The sequence below is a fragment of the Coniosporium apollinis genome (assembly GCF_000281105.1).
Source record: "Coniosporium apollinis CBS 100218 chromosome Unknown supercont1.32, whole genome shotgun sequence".
NCBI classification, from domain to species: domain Eukaryota; kingdom Fungi; phylum Ascomycota; class Dothideomycetes; genus Coniosporium; species Coniosporium apollinis.
In genome coordinates this window covers 283,892-308,083 of record NW_006913294.1, presented here as the reverse complement: position 1 = coordinate 308,083, position 24,192 = coordinate 283,892, and the positions used below count along the sequence as shown (strand labels likewise).

General features: G+C 55.1%; 6 protein-coding genes across 6 annotated transcripts; 4 read left to right on the top strand and 2 right to left on the bottom strand.

Annotated features, from left to right (window-relative positions):
• Window positions 1-1,801: 1,801 nt before the first annotated feature.
• W97_06440 (uncharacterized protein) lies at window positions 1,802-5,839 on the top strand (the record flags this gene model as incomplete). Its single annotated transcript, XM_007784314.1, has 2 exons — window positions 1,802-2,702; window positions 2,754-5,839. 2 exons carry the CDS (start codon window positions 1,802-1,804, stop codon window positions 5,837-5,839), a joined length of 3,987 nt encoding a protein of 1,328 aa, XP_007782504.1.
• A 1,134-nt stretch (window positions 5,840-6,973) lies between these two features.
• Window positions 6,974-11,427, top strand: W97_06439 (uncharacterized protein; the record flags this gene model as incomplete). The annotated part of the gene is made up of 3 exons (XM_007784313.1): window positions 6,974-7,972; window positions 8,244-10,504; window positions 10,749-11,427. The coding sequence occupies 3 exons, from the start codon at window positions 6,974-6,976 to the stop codon at window positions 11,425-11,427; spliced, it is 3,939 nt and encodes a 1,312-aa protein (XP_007782503.1).
• Window positions 11,428-13,043: 1,616 nt separating this feature from the next.
• On the bottom strand, window positions 13,044-13,627 carry W97_06438 (uncharacterized protein; the record flags this gene model as incomplete). Its single annotated transcript, XM_007784312.1, has 2 exons — window positions 13,044-13,577; window positions 13,625-13,627. 2 exons carry the CDS (start codon window positions 13,625-13,627, stop codon window positions 13,044-13,046), a joined length of 537 nt encoding a protein of 178 aa, XP_007782502.1.
• Window positions 13,628-14,757: 1,130 nt separating this feature from the next.
• On the bottom strand, window positions 14,758-16,369 carry W97_06437 (uncharacterized protein; the record flags this gene model as incomplete). The annotated part of the gene is made up of 2 exons (XM_007784311.1): window positions 14,758-14,858; window positions 14,914-16,369. 2 exons carry the CDS (start codon window positions 16,367-16,369, stop codon window positions 14,758-14,760), a joined length of 1,557 nt encoding a protein of 518 aa, XP_007782501.1.
• Window positions 16,370-16,430: 61 nt separating this feature from the next.
• Window positions 16,431-20,975, top strand: W97_06436 (uncharacterized protein; the record flags this gene model as incomplete). Its single annotated transcript, XM_007784310.1, has 6 exons — window positions 16,431-16,563; window positions 16,858-16,885; window positions 16,944-17,034; window positions 17,087-17,170; window positions 17,219-17,671; window positions 17,730-20,975. 6 exons carry the CDS (start codon window positions 16,431-16,433, stop codon window positions 20,973-20,975), a joined length of 4,035 nt encoding a protein of 1,344 aa, XP_007782500.1.
• A 1,348-nt stretch (window positions 20,976-22,323) lies between these two features.
• W97_06435 (uncharacterized protein) lies at window positions 22,324-23,718 on the top strand (the record flags this gene model as incomplete). Its single annotated transcript, XM_007784309.1, has 3 exons — window positions 22,324-22,466; window positions 22,530-23,353; window positions 23,429-23,718. 3 exons carry the CDS (start codon window positions 22,324-22,326, stop codon window positions 23,716-23,718), a joined length of 1,257 nt encoding a protein of 418 aa, XP_007782499.1.
• Between the last annotated feature and the right edge of the window lie 474 nt (window positions 23,719-24,192).

The window sequence follows — 24,192 nt, the reverse complement described above, 5'->3', positions numbered from 1 at the left end:
GCCGACCCCGGACTGCGGCATAACTGAGGCTCTTCGAGAATCGGGATCTCGCAAAACGGTGGCCTCAAGCACCGGAGTTGTAGCTGCCGTACTGCGACATAATCGACAGGATACGGCCGGATCCATGTAGACTTGATTGCATTGATCGTATAGCGGTCTTAAGCCAAGATAGGAGTCTGTCTGCTCTGGACTCGTAACTTGTAGGCTGCCTTTGCTCGCGTGTGCAGCAGGCTACATCTCAGTCTTGAAAGTACAACAAGGTGGTGTCTTTGAAGGTTAACAGGACAAACTGTCCCGTGTCCGCACCTCTCTTGAGAGGGCGGCCTCAGACAGCCACGACGCGTCCACGGATGCGTTCCTCAACGGCGCCGGCGCCGGCCTTTAGCGCTGGCCTCAGTTGAGCTAGGAGCACCAAGAGCTCCTCAAGTGATACGGAGTACTGCCCGTCGCCAGTGAGCGAGGTCGGTTTCGAGATTGGCTCCTTAGCTCAGTTGGAAAGGGTCTAGCGAGCTAAGCTTGTGTTCGCAGTTGGGCAGCGACGCGGGTTAGACGCTCGAGACAGTATTTCAGCACGTGATGCTCCTGGTAAGGCAAGTAAGCTGTCAGCCTGAGCCCGTCGTGAAATGTGGAAGCTTTCGCAGGCTGTGTTGCTCCGAGCCTGTTTACACATGTCCAGGTACGTTGATGTCGACATCTGGTTGTCCACTGGTGATGGCATTGAGCTTCAGCTATCACAAAGGCCATGATCGCGGCACAGGGGAGTTATTGTACGTTAGCGCGCTGTCAGCTGCGGAGGAACCCTGGTTGCGGGTGTGAAGCGCGGCTGTTTCATCCATCCATCCATTCAGACCTGACTCCTGCACAAAAGTGGCCGGCTGTGATTCCTCACGCTGTGCCCCGATCTCATCAACAGGCTTGGCCAGTTCAAGATCGCGCTCGGCGACAGCTTTCGTTGTGAAACAGAGGTGATGGCACAGCGGAGCGCCAGATTACGTCACAAGACAACGCGTGGTGCCGGAAGCGGCTTTGATGCCAGATGCTTGGGAGCGTGGCTCGACCATATGTTTCGTCGCCCTGTCGAGGCTGTCAGGCCGCGGCTCCGTCACGAAAAGGCAGTTGCACGCTCGTGAGAGAAAGGCTAGAGCCTCATCCGCATGCCGATCCGTCAGCGGTCAAGAGCAACCTTGAAGCGAGAGCGTGGCGACAGCTCCGTGACTCGCTGCCTCAGCTCCCGCGCCACACCCCCCCCTTCCTCCCCCAAGCGCGAGCGCGCTCCAGCACGGGACGAGGCCATAGCCAAGCAAATTGGCTGCATCTTAGCCCTCCCTCCGCGATCTGCACCAGAACTCGACGGCCGTCTGCGTAAATTGCACTTCCTGCCCTGACTTTCGCTGGGCCCTCTTAATTAGAGCACTTTGAAGTCACTCTGCGTGCGTGGAGCGAGTCCTGTCGACACAGTACCTGACCCTTCGCAAACAAAGGTCGCACGTTCTGCCGGGGAACAAGGCATTGCGTAGCTGGTCGTGCTGCCTTACGGCCCAGAACGCCCACACCCCTGAGTGGTTTTGTCGCTGTCGGCTGTTCCTTTGGGCAGCTTCCTCATCACAAGGCCCTTCGACTTCACGGCCTTCGTCAAGGACTTCGCTCTATCTTTCCTTGCAAGTCGTTCGTGAGGTTGGAGTGTTGTTGCCAGGAGATTCAGCTTGTGTAGCCCCTGCCGCCGGTCAGCAGACAGGATACCCATTTCACGACCTCGAGCTGAATGATCGTGTAAACGTTCGCAAGCGACCTTCCACCCGCGATGCTCGACCAACAGACCACAGCCGCCGTCGCTGGCGTGCTGTCGAATCTCGCGAAATCCTACGATCCCGCCATAGACGGCTCCTTCACCGGCCAGGTCGCAGCAAACGGCGGCAAGCTGAACAGGATATTCCTCCCTGGCCCCGAAAGTCCCACGAAGACGGCTTTGGAGCTCGAGCTTTCTGCTCTCGCAGCGCGAGTACAGTACCTCGAGGCAAAGGCGAGCACGGTCAATGATAATACCTTTCCAATAACGCCGGGTGAGCCCACGGTCTCATCACCCTTTGCTTCTGGGTCACCGACCAATACCCCGAGGACTTTAGGCTCGATACCGACACGCCATTCATCCAGCGCCAGCAAGGACAGAACAACGTGGGTGGAGAACTGGCTCGCCAAAGACGCTGCCGACGAGCAGCAGGCGCCTTCGACGAACCCGACGGGGAAGCAGCTGGGTTATCTGCGAGATCACCTCAACAAGCAGGCTGAGCAGATCAAGAGCCAGCGCGAACACATCGACAGTCTGAGCGCGGAAGTCAACAGGCACTTGCGAGATCAAGATGCTGCCTTTGGTCACGGTATTGAGGATATCGGTGCACTCAAACGCGAGTTGGGCAAGCATCAGCAAGCCAACCTGGCTTTCCAGAAGGCATTGCGGGAGATTGGAAGTATCGTCACTGCTGTCGCGAACGGAGACCTCAGCAAGAAGGTATTGATACACGCCAAAGAGTTGGACCCTGAAATCACGACCTTCAAGCGCACGATCAACAAGATGGTGGATCAGCTACAGGACTTCGCCAGTCAAGTCACGCACTTGGCGAAGGAGGTGGGCACAGAGGGACGACTGGGCGGTCAGGCCTCGCTTCCAGGTGTCGATGGTATATGGGCTGAGCTGACCGATAGCGGTGCGTTAAGCATTTCACTTCCTCGATCAAAAACTCGCTAATGGAACGCAGTGAATGTAATGGCTAGGAACCTCACAGAGCAAGTGCGTGAGATCGCTGTAGTAACCACTGCTGTCGCGCACGGCGACCTCAGCCGCAAGATCGTGCGGCCGGCTCGTGGCGAGATCCTACAACTACAACAAACGATAAACACCATGGTGGATCAACTGCGAGCGTTTGCAACTGAGGTGACAAGAGTCGCTAGAGATGTCGGCACAGAAGGTGTCCTCGGCGGCCAGGCACGTATCGATGGTGTGCAGGGCATGTGGAACGATCTTACAATCAACGTCAACGCTATGGCTATGAACCTGACAACGCAAGTCAGAGACATCGCGGAAGTGACGACAGCTGTGGCGAAAGGAAACCTCACGCGCAAGGTCCAGGCTGAGTGCAAGGGCGAGATTCTGGAGTTGAAGCTAACCATCAACTCTATGGTGGACCAACTCCAGCAGTTCGCACATGAAGTCACCAAGATTGCAAGGGAGGTCGGCACAGAAGGTCGGCTCGGAGGACAAGCTACCGTCCATGGCGTCGAGGGCACCTGGAAAGACCTGACCCAGAATGTCAATGGCATGGCTATGAACCTAACCACTCAGGTGCGGGAAATCGCGGAGGTGACGACCGCTGTCGCCAATGGAGACCTCAGCAAAAAAGTTAGTGCAGAGGTCAAGGGCGAGATCTTGGCTCTAAAGATTACAATCAATACCATGGTGGACCGATTGAACACGTTCGCACTCGAGGTCAGCAAAGTGGCTCGTGAGGTGGGTACCGAGGGTATACTCGGCGGCCAGGCAGAAGTGGAGAACGTAGAGGGTAAATGGGCGGATTTGACCAACAATGTCAACACCATGGCGCAGAATCTTACCCTTCAGGTGCGAAGTATATCCGACGTCACGCAAGCCATCGCACGCGGCGACATGACGCGAAGAGTCAGCGTGCATGCGCAGGGAGAGATCCTACTTCTCAAAGACACCATCAACGACATGGTTGCCCGTCTAGACGACTGGTCGCTGGCGGTCAAGCGCGTGGCGCGCGACGTGGGCGTGGACGGGAAGATGGGCGGCCAAGCAGAAGTGTCTGGCATCGGTGGACGGTGGAAGGAGATTACCACGGACGTCAACACGATGGCGCAGAACCTTACATCTCAAGTGCGAGCATTTGGCGACATCACGAACGCAGCTACTGAGGGCAAATTCACCCAGATCACCGTCGAGGCGTCGGGTGAGATGGACGAGCTCAAGCGCAAGATCAACAAGATGGTGCAGAACCTGCGGGAGAGTATTCAGAGGAACACCGCCGCGAGAGAGGCAGCAGAACTTGCGAACAAGACCAAGTCCGAGTTCCTGGCCAACATGAGTCACGAGATCCGGACGCCCATGAATGGCATCATCGGCATGACCCAGCTCACACTGGACACGGATCTGACGCAGAACCAGCGAGAGATGCTCACCATTGTGCACAATCTGGCTGGCCAGCTCTTGACCATTATCGATGACATCCTGGATATCTCTAAGATCGAGGCGAACCGCATGGTCATGGAGGAGATCCCCTTCTCGATCCGCGGAACAATCTTCAACGCGCTGAAGTCGTTGACCTCAAGGGCAAACGATAGGTCACTGAATCTGGCATATCAGGTCGACAGCTCCGTGCCCGACTATGTTCTGGGCGACTCCTTCCGTTTACGGCAGATTATTCTCAACTTAGTCGGCAACGCTATCAAGTTCACTGAGCATGGCGAGGTCAAGATCGATGTAGAGATGGCGCCCCAAGCAGCATGCGCGCCTGATCAGTACGTGTTCAAATTCGCCGTGTCCGACACCGGTATCGGTATCCACGGCGACAAGCTCAACTTGATCTTCGACACCTTCCAGCAAGCCGACGGGTCTACGACGAGGAAGTTCGGCGGAACCGGTCTCGGCCTGTCCATCTCGAGGCGCCTGGTCACTCTTATGGGCGGTAGGATGTGGGTCGAGTCTGTTTATGGACAGGGTAGCACGTTCCATTTCACTTGCAAGGTCCGCCTTGCAAACCCTAACGTCACTGCCATCATGCCCTCTCTCGTCCCTTACGCCAAGCATACCGTGCTGTTCATCGACCAAGGTCACACTGGCTTCTCCAACGAGATCATCAGCCATATCGAGGCTCTTAACTTGAAACCGTTGGTTGTTCATTCCGAGGAAGAGATTCCAGAGCCCAGCTCGAAGAAGGCATTCGACTGTGTGCTCGTGGACTGCCACAGCACAGCACGGAAGCTGCGCGATGCAGAGAAGTTCAAGTACATCCCGCTGGTCATGGTGACGCCCAAGGTCTCTATAAGTCTCAAAGCCGCGCTAGAGGATGGTATCTCCAGTTACATGACCACGCCATGCCTGCCTATTGATCTCGGAAACGCCCTCATCCCAGCCCTGGACGGCAGAGCTGCACCCTCCGTCTCGGATCACTCGAAGTCCTTCAACATTCTGCTCGCCGAAGACAACGCCGTCAACCAGCGGCTGGCCGTCAAGATCCTTGAGAAGTACCACCACACCGTCACCGTCGCCAACAATGGCCTGGAGGCCTTCCAAGCCGTGCAAAAGATGCGCTACGACGTCGTCCTCATGGACGTCCAGATGCCCGTCATGGGCGGCTTCGAAGCGACCGCCAACATCCGCGAATGGGAAGCCAAGCAAGGCCTCACACCCACCCCCGTTGTCGCGCTCACCGCCCACGCCATGGTCGGCGACCGCGAGAAATGCCTCGCGGCCCAGATGGACGATTACCTATCCAAGCCGCTCAAGCAGAACCAGCTCATACAGACGATTCTGCGTTGCGCGACGCTGGGCGGTGCGCTGCTCGACCGCAACAAGGACAACAGGCTGTCGATGCATGGCGGCGACGGGGAGGGTGCGGTCATGGTGCATGCGCCGAAGGGGACGGCGACGCCGCCGCCGCCGAAGGTGACGCCGAGACGGGAGCGCCCTGCGATGGATCCGAGGGGGTACACGACCACGGGGAGGGAGGGCCAGGATAGTCCGAACTTGTTGGCGGTGGATCAGAGTGATCCGTTAGATGATAGAGTGAGTGTTCCCCGCCGTCTTTTCTCCAAATTCTCCGGCTGACTGAACCGTTTAGCATTTACTACTCCGGTCGCATAGCAGCTGAGCGGCCGGTTTCGCTTAGACATGGTTGATGTTCGATTCGGCTTCCTTCTGTTCGAGGGGGGCTTTTTCTTGGCGGTTGTGCCCGTTGTTGTCTTTGACGTTTCTTAAGCGGCCATCGAAGGGCTTGGTAGTGCTTTGAGGCCTACAATACAGCCTGTCAGGGGGCGTTCTCAAGGAGTGGGGCGAGGGCGATGTGGGCCATGCAATGTCGAGGTGCTGTTTGCGACGGTTCGGAGTGTTACAGGTGGTTGATGGGATTTGTAGTTTACCCTGCTCCGGCTTTCGGGGTTCTTCGAGCTGGCGGGTTTCTCGCTGCGGTGTTGTACGTTTCGTGGATTCATGACCAAGCGGTAGGGAATATACCTGTCTTACGTCTTCCAGTCTGATTAGGCTCAACACTGGCCGTTCATTGTATGAGTAGCAGTTGATCACATATGAAGCGATAGCAGACGATCTGGCCCAATCCACATAGAGAAACGTTTCCATGTTTGGATGCAAGTGCTTCCTCCATGTATTCTTGAATCTTATAGATAACGTGGATTTTCCGGATAACAGCTCCAACCCACTAACGATTTGATGACCAATGAACGAGCAAATGCTTCGGTACAAGAACTTTTTGTCTTAGAAACATGCGACATGTCGCTGGTCAGGTGAATAGGCGACTGCCACTGCTGGCGTCATACGAAATCGCGGTACGCGAAACCTCTCCACTCTGACCGGCGACGAGGCTACAAGGCAAATTTGAGGCCTCCGCCCTCTTCACTTCCGCCTCACTTGACTCACCTTCACGCCTTATTCCATGTACATGCTTCACTACTGTTGCCCGGCCTGGTTTTCCTTATCCGGAGTCAAGGCGCACTCACATATGCGGGACACTTCCAACGCGCGACTGCGACTTTTTCTCACGACGCACAAACTCAGCCTCACGGGTCTCTGCGCTGCTGACTCTCACTGCCCTCTGGCACAATAAATTGTCTTTCGCATCCGCTAGTTCTCTGCGCGCTTTTTGTTGTCTTCGCCTGTTAATACCTCTTTGTACCGGTTTCCCGGATCGCGCCTACAGTTTCCAACAGGCGCGACCCGCCTTTCAGCATGGCTTCGCTACCTCCAAACGCCTCCGTGACGGAGATAGAGGAAGAGCTTCTATTCACCAGGCTCCTACTCGACTCTATAGACCCGGAATCTGACGACGCTGAGGCGCAGCGACAAGAACACTATAGGACCTTAGAAATACTGGACAACATGTTGAATTCGCTGCACCCGGTGCCAGCGTTCGATGGAACCAGTGAAGATCCAGAGTCATACTACCTACAGCCCCAGGTGGCTGGTCCCTCGTCAGCTGCAAGTTCAGCTCAATCCTCCACTCCATCGATCCCATCCACGGCTACTTCTCGCAAACGTCCTCGAACTCAGTCCGGGCCCAGCCTTCAGCCTCAGCCTTACAAGTCCCGCCGCACCACGCCTAGTCCCAGCACCACCTCGCCGGGAACGCCATCTTCCTTCGAGTCCCTGGAAGTAGCCGAGCCGGGCTTCGAACAACAGCGTGGGGGCACCTATGTCTCAAGAGACGCAGCGATGCAGAGGGCGTTGGAACAGCAGAGGGAAGCGCAGGCGATGGCAGTCGAAAGAGCTAGGCAGGCAAGAGAAGATGCCGCCATCGCCCAGAGCTATATGAGACCGCAGTCTAGGGCGCCCGCCTCCACTCAGAACAGGACTCAGGCTGTGCTCAATCGCGATGGATCTTTTCGACGTGACTACCCGTCGAGTACTCAGCCTTACAACGTCAGCAGCGGCATCCAGGGACCAGGAATGGCTCACGGCATCTATGCCACACGGGAACCAGCTTCAAGTGGGACGTCTAGAGTTCCCGTCCTACCAGCAAGCCCTAGTGGAACTGGACGAGCGGCGCATGGTTGGGGGACGCATTTGACGGTGCCTAAAGCAGAGGGAGGGATATCACCACCTCCTCTGTCCAGAACACCATATCGACCAAGTACTGGTGGCTCGGACATCATCGACTTGACAGGTGATGACGATGACGATGCTGAGGACATCAAGATCATACAGCCTACTCAACCGGCCGCATCTCAAGTAAGTTTCGCTCTCTTTGAACGTCGTCGTAATTGCGCGGCTTCTTGCGGCACGTCGTGGCACAACAGTGTCCTTCGTCTCTTCACTAAATAGAGCTCTACACTTACTACAACTACCCGACCGAGCCTACAGTAGCATAAGTCGTTTCAGTATACTTTAAGTCGACGGTATTACAGACGATTAAGTCTATAGCGGGCCGTCTCCGGGGCCGGAACGTATATGAATCGATATTGCAGAGTTTCCCGCGTGTGCATCACTGACCTGCCAACAGGCTCCAAGCCGTCCTCGCAACGGTTACCCATGGGATGCTACCCGGTTGCAACACAGAGCGCAACCTAATGGGCAGCAACAATACACAGCCGTTCCTAGTGTTCCGTCAAATAGCAGCATCCCCACCTACCCCGCAACTGTCTATTCAGCCGGACAGGCTCCCTATCCCGGCTATCCCGGCTATCCCTACTTCGATCGATACGGAATGCCATTGTCTCACGCTATGACTGAAGCTCTACACCGATCTCAATCCAAATATAGCATGCCGGGTGCTTTCCCTGGAGCCGAACTCAGCAACCACGCTGGCCCTAGTAGTCTGTCGAGAGTCGTTCCAGGATACCATGGTAGTGGCTGGGCTGGTGCTATTGTAAATCCCAATGTTGCAGGGGGTTTGTCAGTGGACGATCTGGATGATTTCCCTGGCACTGCGACGAGCCGGGGTTACGGCTATGATCGAGATATGGATCCTTATGCGCATATCATGGCGCAAGATGGGGCTGCGAACAAAGAAGACCTCGAGAAACTCCTCAAGAACATCAGGCCCGATCAGGATCTCCCGCCAGAGCTGCGCGAGGGGACACCCGATGCCCTGAAGTGTATTTTGATGGAGCACCAGAAGCTAGGTCTCTCATGGTTGAAGAAAATGGAGGAGGGGTCAAACAAAGGCGGCATACTCGCCGACGACATGGGCCTCGGTAAGACGGTTCAGGCCCTTGCGCTCATTCTCTCCCGGCCTTCGGAGGATCCGCGTCGGAAGACAACCCTCATTATCGCTCCGGTAGCGCTTATGAGGCAGTGGCAAAGGGAAATCGCCACAAAGGTCAAAGACCGCTACGCACTCAAGGTCCGCATTCACCACGGTCAGAGCCGCGCAAAGGACTTCAGAAAGCTTAGGGACTGCGACGTTGTGCTAACAACGTTCGGCACCGTCGCTACCGAGTTCAAGAGGAAGGAAGAATGGGATAAGATTAAGGCCAACAACCCCAACGCTCTGCCCGGCCCCAAGCATTCGCTGGCTCTTCTGGGCGATGAAAGCCTTTGGTATAGAATCATCGTTGACGAAGCACAATGCATCAAGAACAGAAACACGCAGGCTTCGAAAGCGGCTTGCCTGCTCCACTCGCAATACCGCTTCTGTATGACTGGTACCCCAATGATGAACAACGTCGAGGAACTGCAGGCGCTCATCCAGTTCCTACGAATCGCACCATACAATGACTTCAAGAAGTTCCGGTACGACATCAAGGCAGGCATGAGCAAGCACAGCGACTCCTTCGCCTTCAAGCAATCCATGAAGAAATTGCAAATCCTGCTCAAAGCAATCATGTGCCGGCGTACAAAGACGTCCCAGATTGATGGGAAACCGATCCTGCAGCTCCCACCACGCGTTACGGAGAAGAAGTACGCGATCTTCAGCGAAGATGAAACTCAGCTGTACTCGGCGCTTGAGAGGAAGACTCAGCTGGCGGTCAACAAGTACTTGAAAGCAGGGACCGCTATGAAGAACTACGCCAGTATGCTCGTCCTTCTGCTGCGACTCAGACAAGCTTGCTGCCACCCTCATCTGATCACCGACCTCAGCGTCACGGGTGCCACGGAAATCTCCGCGGACGACATGATCGCACTCGCTGCCCAGCTGACTGAAGAGGTAGTGAATCGGATCAAGGAGGTGAAGGGCAACTTCGAGTGCCCGATCTGCTACGATGCTGTAGAGAACCCCGCAATCTTCATCCCGTGCGGACACGACACCTGCGGCGAGTGCTTCTCAAAAATCTCGGATCCGTCGCGCGCCATTGCTGCTGGGGAGGATGCAGCCACTGCTGATGTCGTTTGTCCGGAATGTCGCTCGAAGATCAACCCGAAGAAGATCATCGACTACAACGCGTTCAAGAAGGTGCATCAACCGGAATTGTTAAGCCAAGTCGATGTGGTTGAGGACGAAGAGGAGGACGAAGAGGACTCGGATAGTGAGTCAGAGAGTAGTGACACTGAAGAGGGAGATGATATGGAGGATAGCGATCTGGACGGCTTCATTGTGCCCGATGGTGTTGAGGATGAGGACGATGAAGCCGAAAGGAAGCCAAACATCAAAAAGAAGTCGAAGGTCAAGGCCGAGGTCAAGGACGAGGAAGAGAAAGACAACAAGCCGCTCGGCAAGCTGAAGTTCAAGAAGTCAAAGGTCAAGGACGAAGATAAGACGGAGGATGATGAGGAGTCGGTACGCAAGTCGAAGTCTAAGAAGTCGAAGGCCAAATCTGAGGGGTAAGTGCTGTCAGTCTCATATCTTTTGCTATCTTTGGGCACGTCAGCCGCAAGACTTGCAGGACACTTTGTGCCCCGCTTCTGCCGCTTGTGTGAGAAGTGTCGTTGGAACTTTGGAGAGCTTCACAAAACTGTGAACTATCAGGTTTCGGTGCATGAGGACTTTCTCATTACTGTTGGTGCCTGCGTTGAGCGCTACACGTTTGGCACTGGACATTCCAAGAACCCACACTAACCTCACCAGGTCCTCCTCTAACAGAAACGGCAAAAGCAAAGAAAAGGCAAAGAAGAAGTCCAAAGCCAAAACTCTTGCCGAGCTCAAAAAAGAAAGCACGAAAAACAAAGCCGCGAAACAAAAATACCTGCGCCGACTCCGCCGTGACTATATCACAAGCGCCAAAATCGACAAAACCCTCGAGATCCTCCACGAGGTCCAAGCCAACGACGCCTCCGAAAAGACGATCATCTTCAGTCAGTGGACGTCCCTCCTCGACCTCCTCGAGATCCCCATCAGCGACGAGAAATGGGACTACCAGCGCTACGACGGTAGCATGGATGCCAGACAGCGCGCGGACGCCGTGCAGTATTTTGAGGATCGGCCCAGCTGCAAGGTCATGCTGGTTTCGCTCAAGGCCGGGAATGCTGGGCTGAATCTTACGGCAGCCTCGCAGGTCATTATACTCGATCCGTTCTGGAATCCGTATATTGAGGAGCAGGCGATCGATCGCGCGCATAGGATTGGACAGCAGAGACCTGTGCAGGTGCATAGGATCTTCGTGGAGGGCACAGTTGAGGATCGGATATATGAGCTCCAGGAGAAGAAGAGGGATCTTATTTCTTCGGCGCTCGATGAGAAGGCGGGACAGAGCATCTCGCGCTTGAACTTGAAGGAGCTGACGTATCTGTTCGGTATTCCGACGTGATGAGGCTGGGGCACCGACACTGGACGTTGCGGATTGTGGCTTGTGATATATTTCGGGATCTAGCGACACGCGGGTAGGAGCTGGTGTTTTGCTGGCGGTTGCTTGTTCGCTCTCCGTGCTGTTGCTGCTTCCTTGGCGCGCTTGGCTCGCCGCTTTCTTCGCTCAGCTTTCTTCGCAGCGCACGCCGACGGCTGTTTCACGACCACGATACGCTTCCTTGCTGTTCACATGGCCGCCGTGTCCCCGTGGTGCTGCTTCTCGGGCATAACTTTTTTGCTTTTCTTTGCTGGCGTTGGGGCGAAGATAGAGCGGGCATCTCACGATACATAGATATCCCCACGTAGCAACTTTTCGCTCTTTCTCGAACCCTCTTTGAACGCCTTCCACAAGTTCCTCATGCATGACCTAACCGCATCTCCACCCTCCAACCCCGGCCCGCGGATCCCGCATCCCCCTTCGCCGCCAGTATCGCGCCTCCCGCCACTCGGCTAGACCATCTAAAGCGGTGCAGAGAGCCAGCACGAGCAGCAGGACCAGGGTTAAGGGTAGGGTGAAGGGGGTTAGTAGGAGGGTCGCGCAGCAGCTGGGGCCGGAGTGAGGGCTGTGGCGCTTAAGGAAGCGGAGGACGCTTCGGGAGCGCTGGGTGCGTGTTGGAAGACCCATTATATTTTGAAAGGGGGGTTCGGGTTTGAAGAAGGGCAGGGTGGAGGGTGAAGGGTGTAAGGAGATAGGCGGACAAGATGTCGAATCCCTGGCAGGTCGCAGCCTTTTGGGTCGTTGTTGATGGGAAACGGTTACGAGTCTTGCGAGATTGCGGCGGGGTTGCTTTTGAGGTTGTACGTCAATAGCCTCAAGATAAACTGGGGGCCTTGTGCGGGCTAGCTTGGAAAGTACTTCTTGGTCAGGCTTCAGGTCGTCGTTCTTCTGGCTTTGAACAAAGAAATGTCCGGATTGGGGGTGACTGGCTTCTGGCCGCCAACGTACTAGTTATTAATATTTCCCTTGGAACCTCTTTGTTCTGTCGTCATGCGGCGGGTAGACAATGGGGTAATTGATCCACCAAACGAGGGCAACTCTTGTTAGTTGGGATAGTATCATTTCGTGTATAACTTGGATTTGATACTGCAAAGGACATATTCCCTCAAGACATCAAGCGTAACTAGGCACGGTACCTCCTTTCAAGTGACCCTGCAGGCCAGCCTCGCTCTCAACCGACACAGCTCAGACCAAGAGCTCTGGGACTCCAGCCATAGATAAGCCACAAAGTAAGCTCAACTGTGAGATAACGCTTGTGATCAACTCCTCGTCGAGCCTGCTTTAGTAATGCCAAACGAGGGTTCCAGAAGAAAGCGATGTCCGGATCGCGACCAGCCGTGACAAGTCCAGAACCTAGCAGCCGGTCGGTAAGGTTACTGGAAGATCCCGGTGGCCATGCGCCATATCTAGATGGTCTTCCAAGCTCGATGGCGACCAAAGGTCGTGTTTCCCACTGGCCGGTCTCGAACTGGTGCATATCCGTGAGGACGACTTATCTCACAAGGCCATCGCACATGCCAGCTCGGTTTCAAACAGCTGAGGCATGCAGCACAGAAACCGATAGATGACAGCCAACCCCTTCACGTCTTCTGGAATGCCGCATTCTTCTCCATCGTCCCCTCAATAAACCCCCTCAACGCCGCCCACCTATTTCCCGTCCCTGGAACCGCAGCCTCCCCGGCGCCTTCTTGCCGTTGTTGCCCAACCGCCATCTGTGCCATGTTCCTCCCAAACCTCTCCCTCTCCGCCCTCTCCAGCTTCTCCTTCCTCTTCATCGCCCCCGGCCTACTCTTCAGACTCTTATGTCGTATCCTCGCCTGTCCTACGACCGTCTCCTCCGCTCCACCGTCCTCGTTGTCGATGGTATCTGGCAGCGCGTCCGCGAGAGATTGCAGGTCGGCGACGAGCTTTTTGTTGGGGCGACGCCGCTTAGGGGCTTTGCTGTGGGTCTTTTCGATCTTGTGGAGGAAGACGGAGTGCTTGATTGTGCGCTTGTCTTTTTTGGAGGAGGTGAAGGTGGTGTCTGGGGTGGCAAATGTGGGACGGGGTTTGAGAGAGGTGGAAGGGCGGGTTGTGCGAGAGCGCTGGGATGGGCGAGCGGGTTTGATGGGTGCCTGGGCGTGGTGAGCGTTGGAGGTGGTGGAGCTGGGGGTGGACTGACCATTTTGATTAAGCGCAAGGCGGAAATATGAGCGAGAAGGAGCCCTGGTCAAGGCTAAGACGCTCTATGCGTTTTCAGAAATAGTCTAGGCGGCTTGAGTTTGCTTTAGGTTCTACGGGAGGGCTCTGGGTTAGTGTTATGTCACGTCAAGAATCGATATCAAGACTTCGAAGCTTGGGTTTTCTTCAGTGGTGGATGTTCAGTAACTGACTCACGTGAACGAGAACCTCCCCGCATCAGCCCTACAAGGCCAAGCTGTCCACGAGTCATGTTTGGTTGCAACGGTTATCGGAAGTATTCCCATATTGCATAACTAGGAAGATGGAAAGAATGGATTGAGACGGCTTCACAAAATGGTTTACTTCTACCCGTGTAGTTAGGTAGAGGCATAAGAGACGCTATCTACAGTTATGGACTGTTCGGAGCACTCAGCGGTGGCTCGGGATGAGCCTGAATAAAGTACTGCAACTTTGCCGTTGGAATCACAGTTGATAGTTGAATGCACGAATCATTTATAACGGCTTTGGTGCAGAAGTGTTGCGGATTGAACGATGCCCCAGTCTCATGCAGGAAATCGGAGTGGACCGCTGAACCTAAGAAGCCCACCGCGAGTTGCTTGGAGCACTTCGTTGTATCAACGCGTCCGACCGGCCCTTGCGCTGACCAGGTGGACTTCCACTACGCACTCGAACATGTTCTAAACACGATCTGAACGACTTCAAGCTCTGCGACGTTCCATGATGGAGACGGCATTACCGTTTTGGGAAGCGTAACATTTAACGTACCGCAGAACGCCAACAACGCATTTGAACGCCGGTTGTGCACCTGAACCCATCACTTATTTACACCATGTCATACGCCGCGAGACCCTAACGTGTCGGTCGAACAGCCTAAGACGCCTAGATCCAACAAGCACAGGTATTCTCCACAAACTCCGTAGATTCGGCCACATCCCCTATCGGCTTTTGCATCACCGGAACGAGCCCGCGATGACCTCCCCGCGGCGTCCCCTATCCTAACATTACGGGCCTTGACTGGACACTCTTCATGGAGTCTCAGCGGCTCCGGGACGTAGTTTGTCGACTCTACTGCAGTGACACTGGTGCCAGTTATCCAGTTATATCACGAGGAGATCAGTTGCCGGCAGCGCTCGGCGGCATCGACGCGGGATTAGATCCAGGATTCTGCGCTTGGCCGACACTCTGTCTTTTCTTCTCTTTCTTCGCCCACCGTACTGCGGCAGCCATTAGCTGAGAAACCTTTTCCTAGTCAACACAATGTCTACTCACGTCCACAAGCATTGCACAGCGTCTTCGGCCCACTCGGACCCTTCCTCCATTCCGGGCTATCGAGCGTTCCGCAGTCTGTGCACACGTACTCGTCCGCAACCTTGAGCTTCTTCTTCTTCTCCCCGCTAGCCCTAGTATCTCTGTCAGGTAGTATCGCGATGCCTGCATCGCCCCTGATGAGCACAGGAGAAGTGTCCCCCGTGCTGATGCCCTGGCTCCTCTCGCCGTCCCGGTACCGCAGCCCCGTCAACATCTCGATAGTCTCGAGATGCGTCGCGCCCTCGTACCGGGCCATCTTGTCATTGATGCTGTCCGGTTTGCTAGCGGCTAATGCTTCGTCCAAGTTCTGCCGTGTGAGCGCCGTGTTCGAGATGCTGGGCTTCGACGGAGGCGGCATGCCGCCGTAATTTGGCATCGGCCCAGACACGGCTTCGCAGTCGGTTCGGCCGTCCGTGCGTTGTGTTTCTGACGGCGTGACGCTGGAGTGACCTTCCTGCTTCTTCTGCCAATGTCGCTCTTGCGCTTCTTGCTCCTCCTGCTCCTCGCGCCGCAGCTCCGCTATCCGCTTCATTAGGCGCTCATTCTCGATCTTATGCTCCAGAAATGAGTCGAGAAGGGCGGCGTTCTTGGTCGGGTACGGCCGCGACATCATGAAGAAGCCGCGGCAGAAGGACGAGCCATTCGGGTTGGGACCGAAGTTTGCGGCTTCAGAGCCAATGTGTGGGTGCCCGTGAGACTCGAAGATAGTGTAGGTATCATCTTCCTTCCTGAAACGGTGGAAGAAGCGGAGAGGGTTGCCGGAGGCGATGGATTCGTTGAACTCGCGCACGAAGATGCCGCTGTCGTCGGGGTGGATGAACTCGACTATGAACTTGCCGACCAGCTGGTGAGGCTCCCATCCTGTCAGGAAGCGGCACGAGGGCGAGACGTAGAGGATGCGGCCGTCTGGCGTGAGTATGTGGAGGAAGTCTCTGAGCTCTTCGAGCACCCGCTGCGACCAGTTGCGCCGCTTGGTAAACTCGGTCAAAGTGCTGCCCTGGCTGTTGGAAGTCTGTACGCCAAAGCCCGTGGGCAGCGGACCGGCGCCAATGCCCGACATGCTGTTCTGGGCGGAGCCGTAGCCGTCGTTGGAAGGATCGGCCCGTGCGGCATCCAGCATCGACGGAGCTTGCGGCGTTATGGGGGTGTTGTAGCTGTGTGGATCGGTCATGGACGGGTCGAGGTTGGCCATGTCCAGGTCCATGGGCAGCATACCGACGTTCATGCCGTCGATATTCATGTAGCCCCCTGTATCCATCAGATCCTCCATCGGCCGCAGGCCTGCCATCGTCGATGCATAGAAGCTCTGGTCCTGGTCAGCTCGACGGGATCCTTGCCGCGCATCGACGATGGGGCTGTCGGAGTCAAGTCCCAAGGCGATTCCGTCTGGCTGCAGCCGGCCGCCGTTCTGGAACATCGCTAACTGTTGGAGCGGCCACTTGGCGGCGCATGGGTGCGTGAACTGCCGTGTTCCGGGAATGTTTTTGGGAGAGAAGAGAGGTCTGTCACAGCCTGAGAGCAGCTCGTGGCAGATGGGCAAAGAGTTACCACCTACCGCTGGTCGTGACTTGCTAGCGTCGCCCTACACCGGAAGCCAGCCAGCTTGGGGCCGTGATGCTCGCAGCCCCACCGCTTCACAAGTGATCCCGTGACCGCGCGCTTCCGCCTCGCGTGGCGCGAAACAGGCAGCATCAGTCTCGAGTCGGCCCTCACTACCTTCCTCACACAACTCCATCGTAGACGGAAGATTTGCATGCAAAGGAGCAACTAGGGTCTGAGGCCGTTGCCGCCGCTGACATGTAAGTAGTTGGTCAAATTCTAGACGCGCTTTAGCTGATTGAGTTAGGTGTGAGTAGTCAAGACATCTCATGTATGCGCGTATCGTCGGGTGCTAATCCGCTACAGCGAAAATCGACAAGTTGTCCATCTTGGGGTATGTGCATATGTGCACCTGTTGCGGGCCATTGAGGAACGCCGCTCATTTTGCCTAGCGTCCGGTCTTTCGACAACCAGCGGAGTGAGACAATACAGTTCCACACGCCACTAACACTTATTGTTGGCTACAACGGATCTGGCAAGACTGTAAGCGGCCGACAAGCAGACCATTACACGCGATCCCAGCTAAGCCGGGCAGACCATCATCGAGTGTCTCAAGTATGCCACGACAGGCGAACAGCCCCCAAATAGCAGGGGCGGCGCATTCATCCATGACCCCAAAGTAAGTCTCCGTCATCAGTTGTGAGTCCATAGACTGATCAGCTTTCAGCTCTGCAATGAGCGAGAGGTGTTGGCTCAAGTCAAACTTTCATTCAAGGCTACATCCGGAGCGAGAATGGTGGCCACGCGGAGCTTACAGCTCACCGTCAAGAAGACCGCTAGAACCATGAAAACTCTCGAGGGTGCTCTAGTGATGATCAAAGATGGAGAGCGGACTGCGATCTCCTCTCGCGTCGCAGAGCTTGACCAGATCATGCCCCAGTATCTCGGGGTTTCCAAAGCAGTCTTGGAATCGGTCATCTTCTGCCACCAAGACGATAGCTTGTGGCCGATGAGCGAGCCTGCATCATTGAAGAAACGCTTCGATGAAATCTTTGAAGCACTGAAATACACAAAGGCCATCGACAATATCAAAGTTCTCCGCAAGAAGCAAAATGAAGAGCTGGGAAAGTACAAGATTATCGAGCAGCAGGCCAAGATAGACAAAGACAAAGGCGAACGGGTAAGTACCTCTCATGCATTTCCGAGTGGCTGCTCAGGGCTAATCTATCACGCACTAGGCTGAAAAGCGGTCCAATGAGCTACAAGCCGAGATCGAGGATTTACGTGTCAAGGTGTTCGAGCTAAAAGACAAGATCGATGAAGCCAAAGTCAAGTCGCGCGAGGCTTGGGATCATGCAGCCAAGTTTGAGAAGATCGTTGGCACGCTCGAGGTAAAGCGCATGGAGTTGCAGACGACCGAGCGGAGCGTGAACAGCTTGAAAGGCCGCATCAAAGAAATGACGGATTCTGATGAAGAGCTACAAGCTATTCTGGATCGCTACCAAGAGCGAGTAACGCTCTACGAGCAAGAAAATGAAACCCTGCGAAGGCAGTACAGTGAGTTGGCCAAAGAGGTCGAGCAGAGCCGTCGAGCACTGGGCGTCAAGCAGAGCGAGATCGGCAAGTTCGAGGCCCAGAAAGATCAGTATGAACGGCAGATCAACAACCGGCAGGCACTGATCAAAGAGACTGCTCGCCGTCATAAGATCCGAGGCTTCGATCTTGACATTACCGACGAGCATGTCCGAGATTTCATGGAGAGGATAGGCAAGATGGCAAGGGACCAGAACACTGCTTTTGAACGCGCACGGCGCGAGACGCAAGAAGAACTGCAGAAGGCACAGAGCTCTCTTAACCAGATCAACGAGCGCAAATCAGCTTTGAACCAGAGCAAGGAGAGCTCAAAAGGCCAAACGTCGGCGAACGATAGGAAAATGGCGGTGTTCCAGGCCGATGTGGATAACATTGAAATCGACGAAGGCGGCAGAACAATCCTGGAATCCACTGTGGAAGATGTTGAACGCCGTCTCAGCAAAGCCAAAGCAGACTTCAATGCAGCGAACTGGGACAAGCAGATACAAGACACTGATGCCCAGCTGCGAGCTCTTGACGAGAAGAAGGAAAAGCTCGATGCAGAGTTGATACAGGGGACGAAGCGAGCTGGCGATCTGGCCAGGCTGGATTATCTCCACAAGGAGCTGAAAGACCGGCAACGGAGTCTCGAAACCATGATCGGCGCGCATGGCGAGCACATCTCCCAGATTGTGGGTGAGCACTGGAGTCCGTCTACCCTAGAGGTAGAATTCCACGCAGTTCTCGATCAGCGCGATGCGGAGGTCAAGGAAGCCGAACTACAACGAGACGGCACCAGCCGCGAACTTGAACAAGTCGAGATCAGGCTCAGCACCAGCAGGGCAGACCTCAAGAGGAAACGCCAGGAGCACCGGAATGCCGAACAGCGGGTTCGGGACGCTATCGAGGACGAGCCCAGCGAATTTCCGCAGGTTCTGGACCAGCTACAGAAGAACCGGGATATCACCCAGCAAGATGCTACTCAGTTCACGAACATGAAGGACTACTATGAGAAGTGCCAGAAGACGCTTGAGAGTCACAACACCTGTCTTCTCTGCCTTCGGCCAATGCGCAACGATAAGGAGAAGGCGTCCTTTTCGAAGAGGGTGCAAGAGAGCATAGCGAAGGCTGCACAGGAAGCCAGTAATGAGGACTTTCAGCTGGCTGAAGCTGAGCTCAAGAAGGCCAAAGAGGCCAGCCCGGACTATGATGCTTGGGTCAGGCTAGGGGAAACCGAGATCCCCGCCCTAGAGAAAGATTGTCGAGAGCTCGAGTCGCGGCGTGACGCTTTGGTCGCTAAAGTGGAAGAGCAAGACCAAGTTGTCAACGAACGGCAAGGAGCCAAGAGGGATGTCGATGCTCTATCAAGGACGGTTCAGAACATCACCAAATATCGTACCGATATCGGGGGCTTCGAATCACAGATCAAGGAGCTTTCCGCAAAGCAAAAGGACGCAGGACTGTCACGAGGTTTGGAGCAGATACAAGAAGAGCTCAAGAAGGTCAACGAGCAATCCAGATCGGTCAAGATGACACTCACACAGCTGTCCGCCGACCGAGATCACGCGCGGAGCCGAATCAACGCGTTGGAGCTGGAGGCCAGAGACGTCAAGTCAAAGCTCAGCACTGCAACGTTCCAACTCAAGGAACGAGGCAACCTAGTCGCCCAGATCGAAGACCTCAAGTCGCTCAACAACGAGCAACGCGAGAACATACGACGTGTCGATCAGGACATTCAGTCTCTTGCACCTCAGATCGCGCAAGCTCAAGCGAAGTACGATGACATCAGCCGCCGCGGAGCCGAACGGGATAGGGAACTGCAGCAGGAAGCCTCCAAACTGTCCGATAGTGTTCACCAGCTGAAGTCAGCCGACCAAGAGATCAACGCTTACCTAGACCGAGGCGGGCCTCAGCAACTGGCGCGGACGAAGCGAGAGATTGAGAGTCTGGAAGAGGAACTCTCTCGAATCGAGACCGAACAGCGACAAGCCACCGTCGACATCAAGAAGATCGAGGACAGCCTGCGGAACACAGCCGACACGCGACGCAGCATTGCCGATAACCTTGAATACCGCCGCGGCGTCCGAGACCTTGACTCTGTTCGAGCAGAGATTGAACAGCTCGAGAGCCATAATGCCGAAACAGACCGGAAGCGGTACGAGCGGGAAGGCACTAAGTGGCAGAACGAGGTGAACAAGCTGTCCGCCGAGCAGGCTAGTGTAGTTGGGTCCATGAAAGCAAAAGACGATATCCTGCAAAAACTGGCCGAGGAATGGGAAACAGACTACCGTGACGCGCCTCAGAAGTACAAGGAAGCGCACATCCGGGTCGAGACGACGAAAGCCGCCGTTGAAGACTTGGGCCGGTACGGTGGCGCGCTCGACAAGGCGATCATGAAGTACCACGGCCTCAAGATGGAGGAAATCAACCGCATCATTGAGGAGCTGTGGAAGAAGACTTATCAAGGCACAGACGTGGACACGATCCTCATCCGCTCAGACAACGAGTCCGCGAAAGGCAACCGGTCGTACAATTACCGCGTGTGCATGGTGAAGCAAGATGCAGAGATGGACATGCGCGGCCGGTGCAGCGCAGGTCAGAAGGTGCTGGCCAGCATCATCATCCGTCTCGCACTGGCGGAATGCTTCGGCGTCAACTGCGGCCTTATTGCGCTGGATGAACCGACAACGAACCTGGATCGCGACAATATCCGCGCGCTTGCGGAGGCGTTGGCGGAGATTATTAGGGTGAGGAGGCAGCAGAGCAACTTCCAGCTCATTGTTATTACGCACGATGAGGACTTCTTGCGGTACATGCAGTGCGCGGACTTTTGCGATACGTACTATCGGGTCAGCAGGAATGAGAGGCAGAAGAGTATCATCGAGAGGCAGTCGATTGCGGAGGTAGTATGATCAGTTATCATGAGACTCCATTGCGTCACAAGCTTGCTGGCATGTAGCACCCGACAGAGGATTTAGCTAGGTGGACATTCGCGGCTTTCGCTGGTGCTAGGCGTTCAGGCTTCTACTTGGAAAGAACTGATTGCTTTTCAAGAAAGATTAACAGGAGAGCTCAGGACTTGCAAGTGGCGGGCGACATCTGGATAAAGCTGTGGCAAGCGCCTTTAATTTAGCAACATCATCTTCCGCCGCCGCATCAGCCTCACACAACCCTGTAAGATCTTCAGGAGCAGCTACCGGGAATGTCCGGCGCAGGTTCACTGATCCCTAGGTAGTTTTCGCATGTGATACGGGTTGTTTGCATTATGTTGGAAAGCTTGTTACAGATGGTCATCAGCATGCGAGAAGAGGCTTAGAGGTCGTACTAAGATTCCCGCCGTCTTGTGCAACAGCTGCCAGCCGTTTGTTTACAGCCGTCGAACTCTTTCGCTGTCGACGCCCCCTGGATACCAGTCTCCTACTGCTCGTCCCAACCAGAGAGCTCCCGCCACATGGATGACTCCGGAAAGGTCAATAACCTGGAAGGCGGTTGAGCCAAGCTTTCAATGGCGTTGCACCGTTGTTTTCTCGCCCCTGTTGATCTTCCTCAAGCGACAAGCCACCGTCGTTTCACAACCCGGAACAGCTTGATGGCTTGCGGGAAGGGCGGCGCCTCTGCGGCGTGGCTGGAAACCTGCTTTTCGAGAATATCATCTGCGCCTGATGGCTGGCGTGTAACACTTTTCGCGCCCTCCACTCTATGCTCCACCATACACTCGGCGGCGAATCGCTTGAGTGGATGCATTTATCATTTGACGTATTTGTAGAAGTCAGCCGCCTTTATTAAGATTATGGCTATGATGTGGGTCCAACTGCCTACGTGTTGTGACGACAGGATGGGGGTGATACATGGTGGCAGTATCCACCGTACCTTGCGTACTATTCCTTAGCCCCTTGATATCTACCTAGACACCTCATCGCATCACTCTCTACCAGCTCAGTTCGATGATCCAGTATTACGATTCATCTAAAAGTGCAAATTACTTCCCTGCTGCCAACTCAATTCTCGTCTTGTGACGAAGAAGTGGGTCCTCTACCTCACTCGTCTGCAATCTTCGCAAGGTCTTCCATTCCTTCGTTACCCGATCGAGACTACCAAGCCTTAGCATTCTTCACTCTTATTTGTTGAAGGAGCTAAGTCCATTTGTTTGGACTCGGCCTTAATATCTGGGGAATCTGTTTCAAAATCTATACAATAGCTTTCTCCCAGCCGACCTTCTCCTGGATCACACCCAGCCCGGTCTCTTCGCAAGCCTTCGCGATGCTTCTCAAGCACTCAGCGTTAGCTCTTCTCACTTCCGCCCTTGCTTTGGCAGCACCGCACGCAAAGCGGAAGGTCGCCTTCAACTGGGGCTCTGACAAGATTCGCGGCGTTAACATTGGTGGATGGCTAGTGCTCGAACCGTGTGTAAATCTTCTCCTGAATCTACTGCCGCGGAAAATCTAACAGGTGTGCGCATTCAACAGGTGGATAACTCCCTCCCTGTTCCAACCGCGAGCCGTCTCCGACGGCGAGATCATCGACGAGTACACCCTCGGCGAAAAGCTCGGCCCCGAAGCCGCCCTCGAGGTCCTGCGACCCCACTGGGATAGCTGGGCAACATGGCACGACTTCAAGAAGATCGCCGACGCCGGCTTCAACATGGTCCGGATACCCATCGGCTACTGGGCATACGAGACCTTCGGTTCTCCATACGTCCAGGGCGCCGCGCCCTACATGGACGCCGCGATCGACTGGGCGCGCAGCCTGGGACTGATGGTCATGATCGACCTGCACGGCGCGCCCGGCAGCCAGAACGGCTATGACAACTCGGGCCAGCGGCTCGCGAACCCGGGATGGCAGCAGGGAGACACGGTGGCGCAGACGCTGGAAGTGATTCAGAAGATCGCGGACAAGTATGCCCAGCCGTGGTATCAGGACGTGGTGATGGGTATCCAGCTGCTCAACGAGCCCAATGCGTGGAGGCTGAACGCGAGCGCTATTCGCGACTTTAACCGGGAGGGGTTCAATAATGTGAGGAAGGTCAGCGACACGACTGTTATCTTCCACGACGCCTTTTTGCCGCCGAATACGTACAACGGGTTCCTCACGCCTAACAACGACAATGCGCATAACGTTGCGATCGATCACCACGAGTACCAGGTCTTCAGTCTTGAGCAGATTGCGTGGGAGCCGTGGCAGCACCGCCAACACGTCTGCAACAACATCTACAGCTACTGGGGCGCAGACAAGTGGACTTTTGTCGGCGAGTGGACGGCCGCGATGACGGACTGTGCCGGATGGCTGAACGGTAAGCTCTCCCCTCTCCACTCCCTCTCTGCCTCCTCCCTTCGCAGTTCACCTAACAGCCAACTGACACACCCAGGCCACGGCATCGGCGCCCGCTACGACGGCACCTACCCGGGCAGCACATACATCGGCTCCTGCGCCACCATCAACGACATCAGCACCTGGACGCAGGAGTTCAAGGACGACACGCGCGGCTATATCGAGGCGCAGCTGGATGCGTTCTCGATCGTCACACAGGGCTACGTCTTCTGGAACTTTAAGACCGAGAGAAGCCCGGAGTGGGACTTGTTCAAGTTGTTGGATGCGGGTATTTTCCCCCAGCCGCTTAGCGATAGGAAGTTTGCGCCGGTGTGTAGTAATTTTTGACGGGGAGGAGGGGTGATTGCATGGGGGGAGGCGTTTGGGGTTCGCTTTCGTATGCTTTGGGTCTTGCTTCTTGCTTCTGGCTTGCATTGAGGAGGATATACCACCTGCATCTGGCTCGCGTGAATCTAATTTCGAATGGGGGCGGGTTTCTTGTAATCGTTTTACTTGTCACAGAACGTTTTCGGGTGCGGGAGAACTTGGATCCCGAAGTCATCCCGGATTTCTATACTCGGAATTTCCTCGACCAGCATCAACGCATTGTGATATTAGCCCAGTCTGACGATATTATCGTTGAAGTGAATTCCCAGATATAGATCTAAGGTGCACTAGTCAGCTAAGGATTTGATTGCAGCGCAAAATACATTAGCAATCTGCCACGGAAACAAGCCACGGACCTCAAGTAACAAAACTTCAGATTGTCTAGTAAAGAGAAGGGATTGGCAGAATTGTGTTTCGATTTGTGGACAATATCTG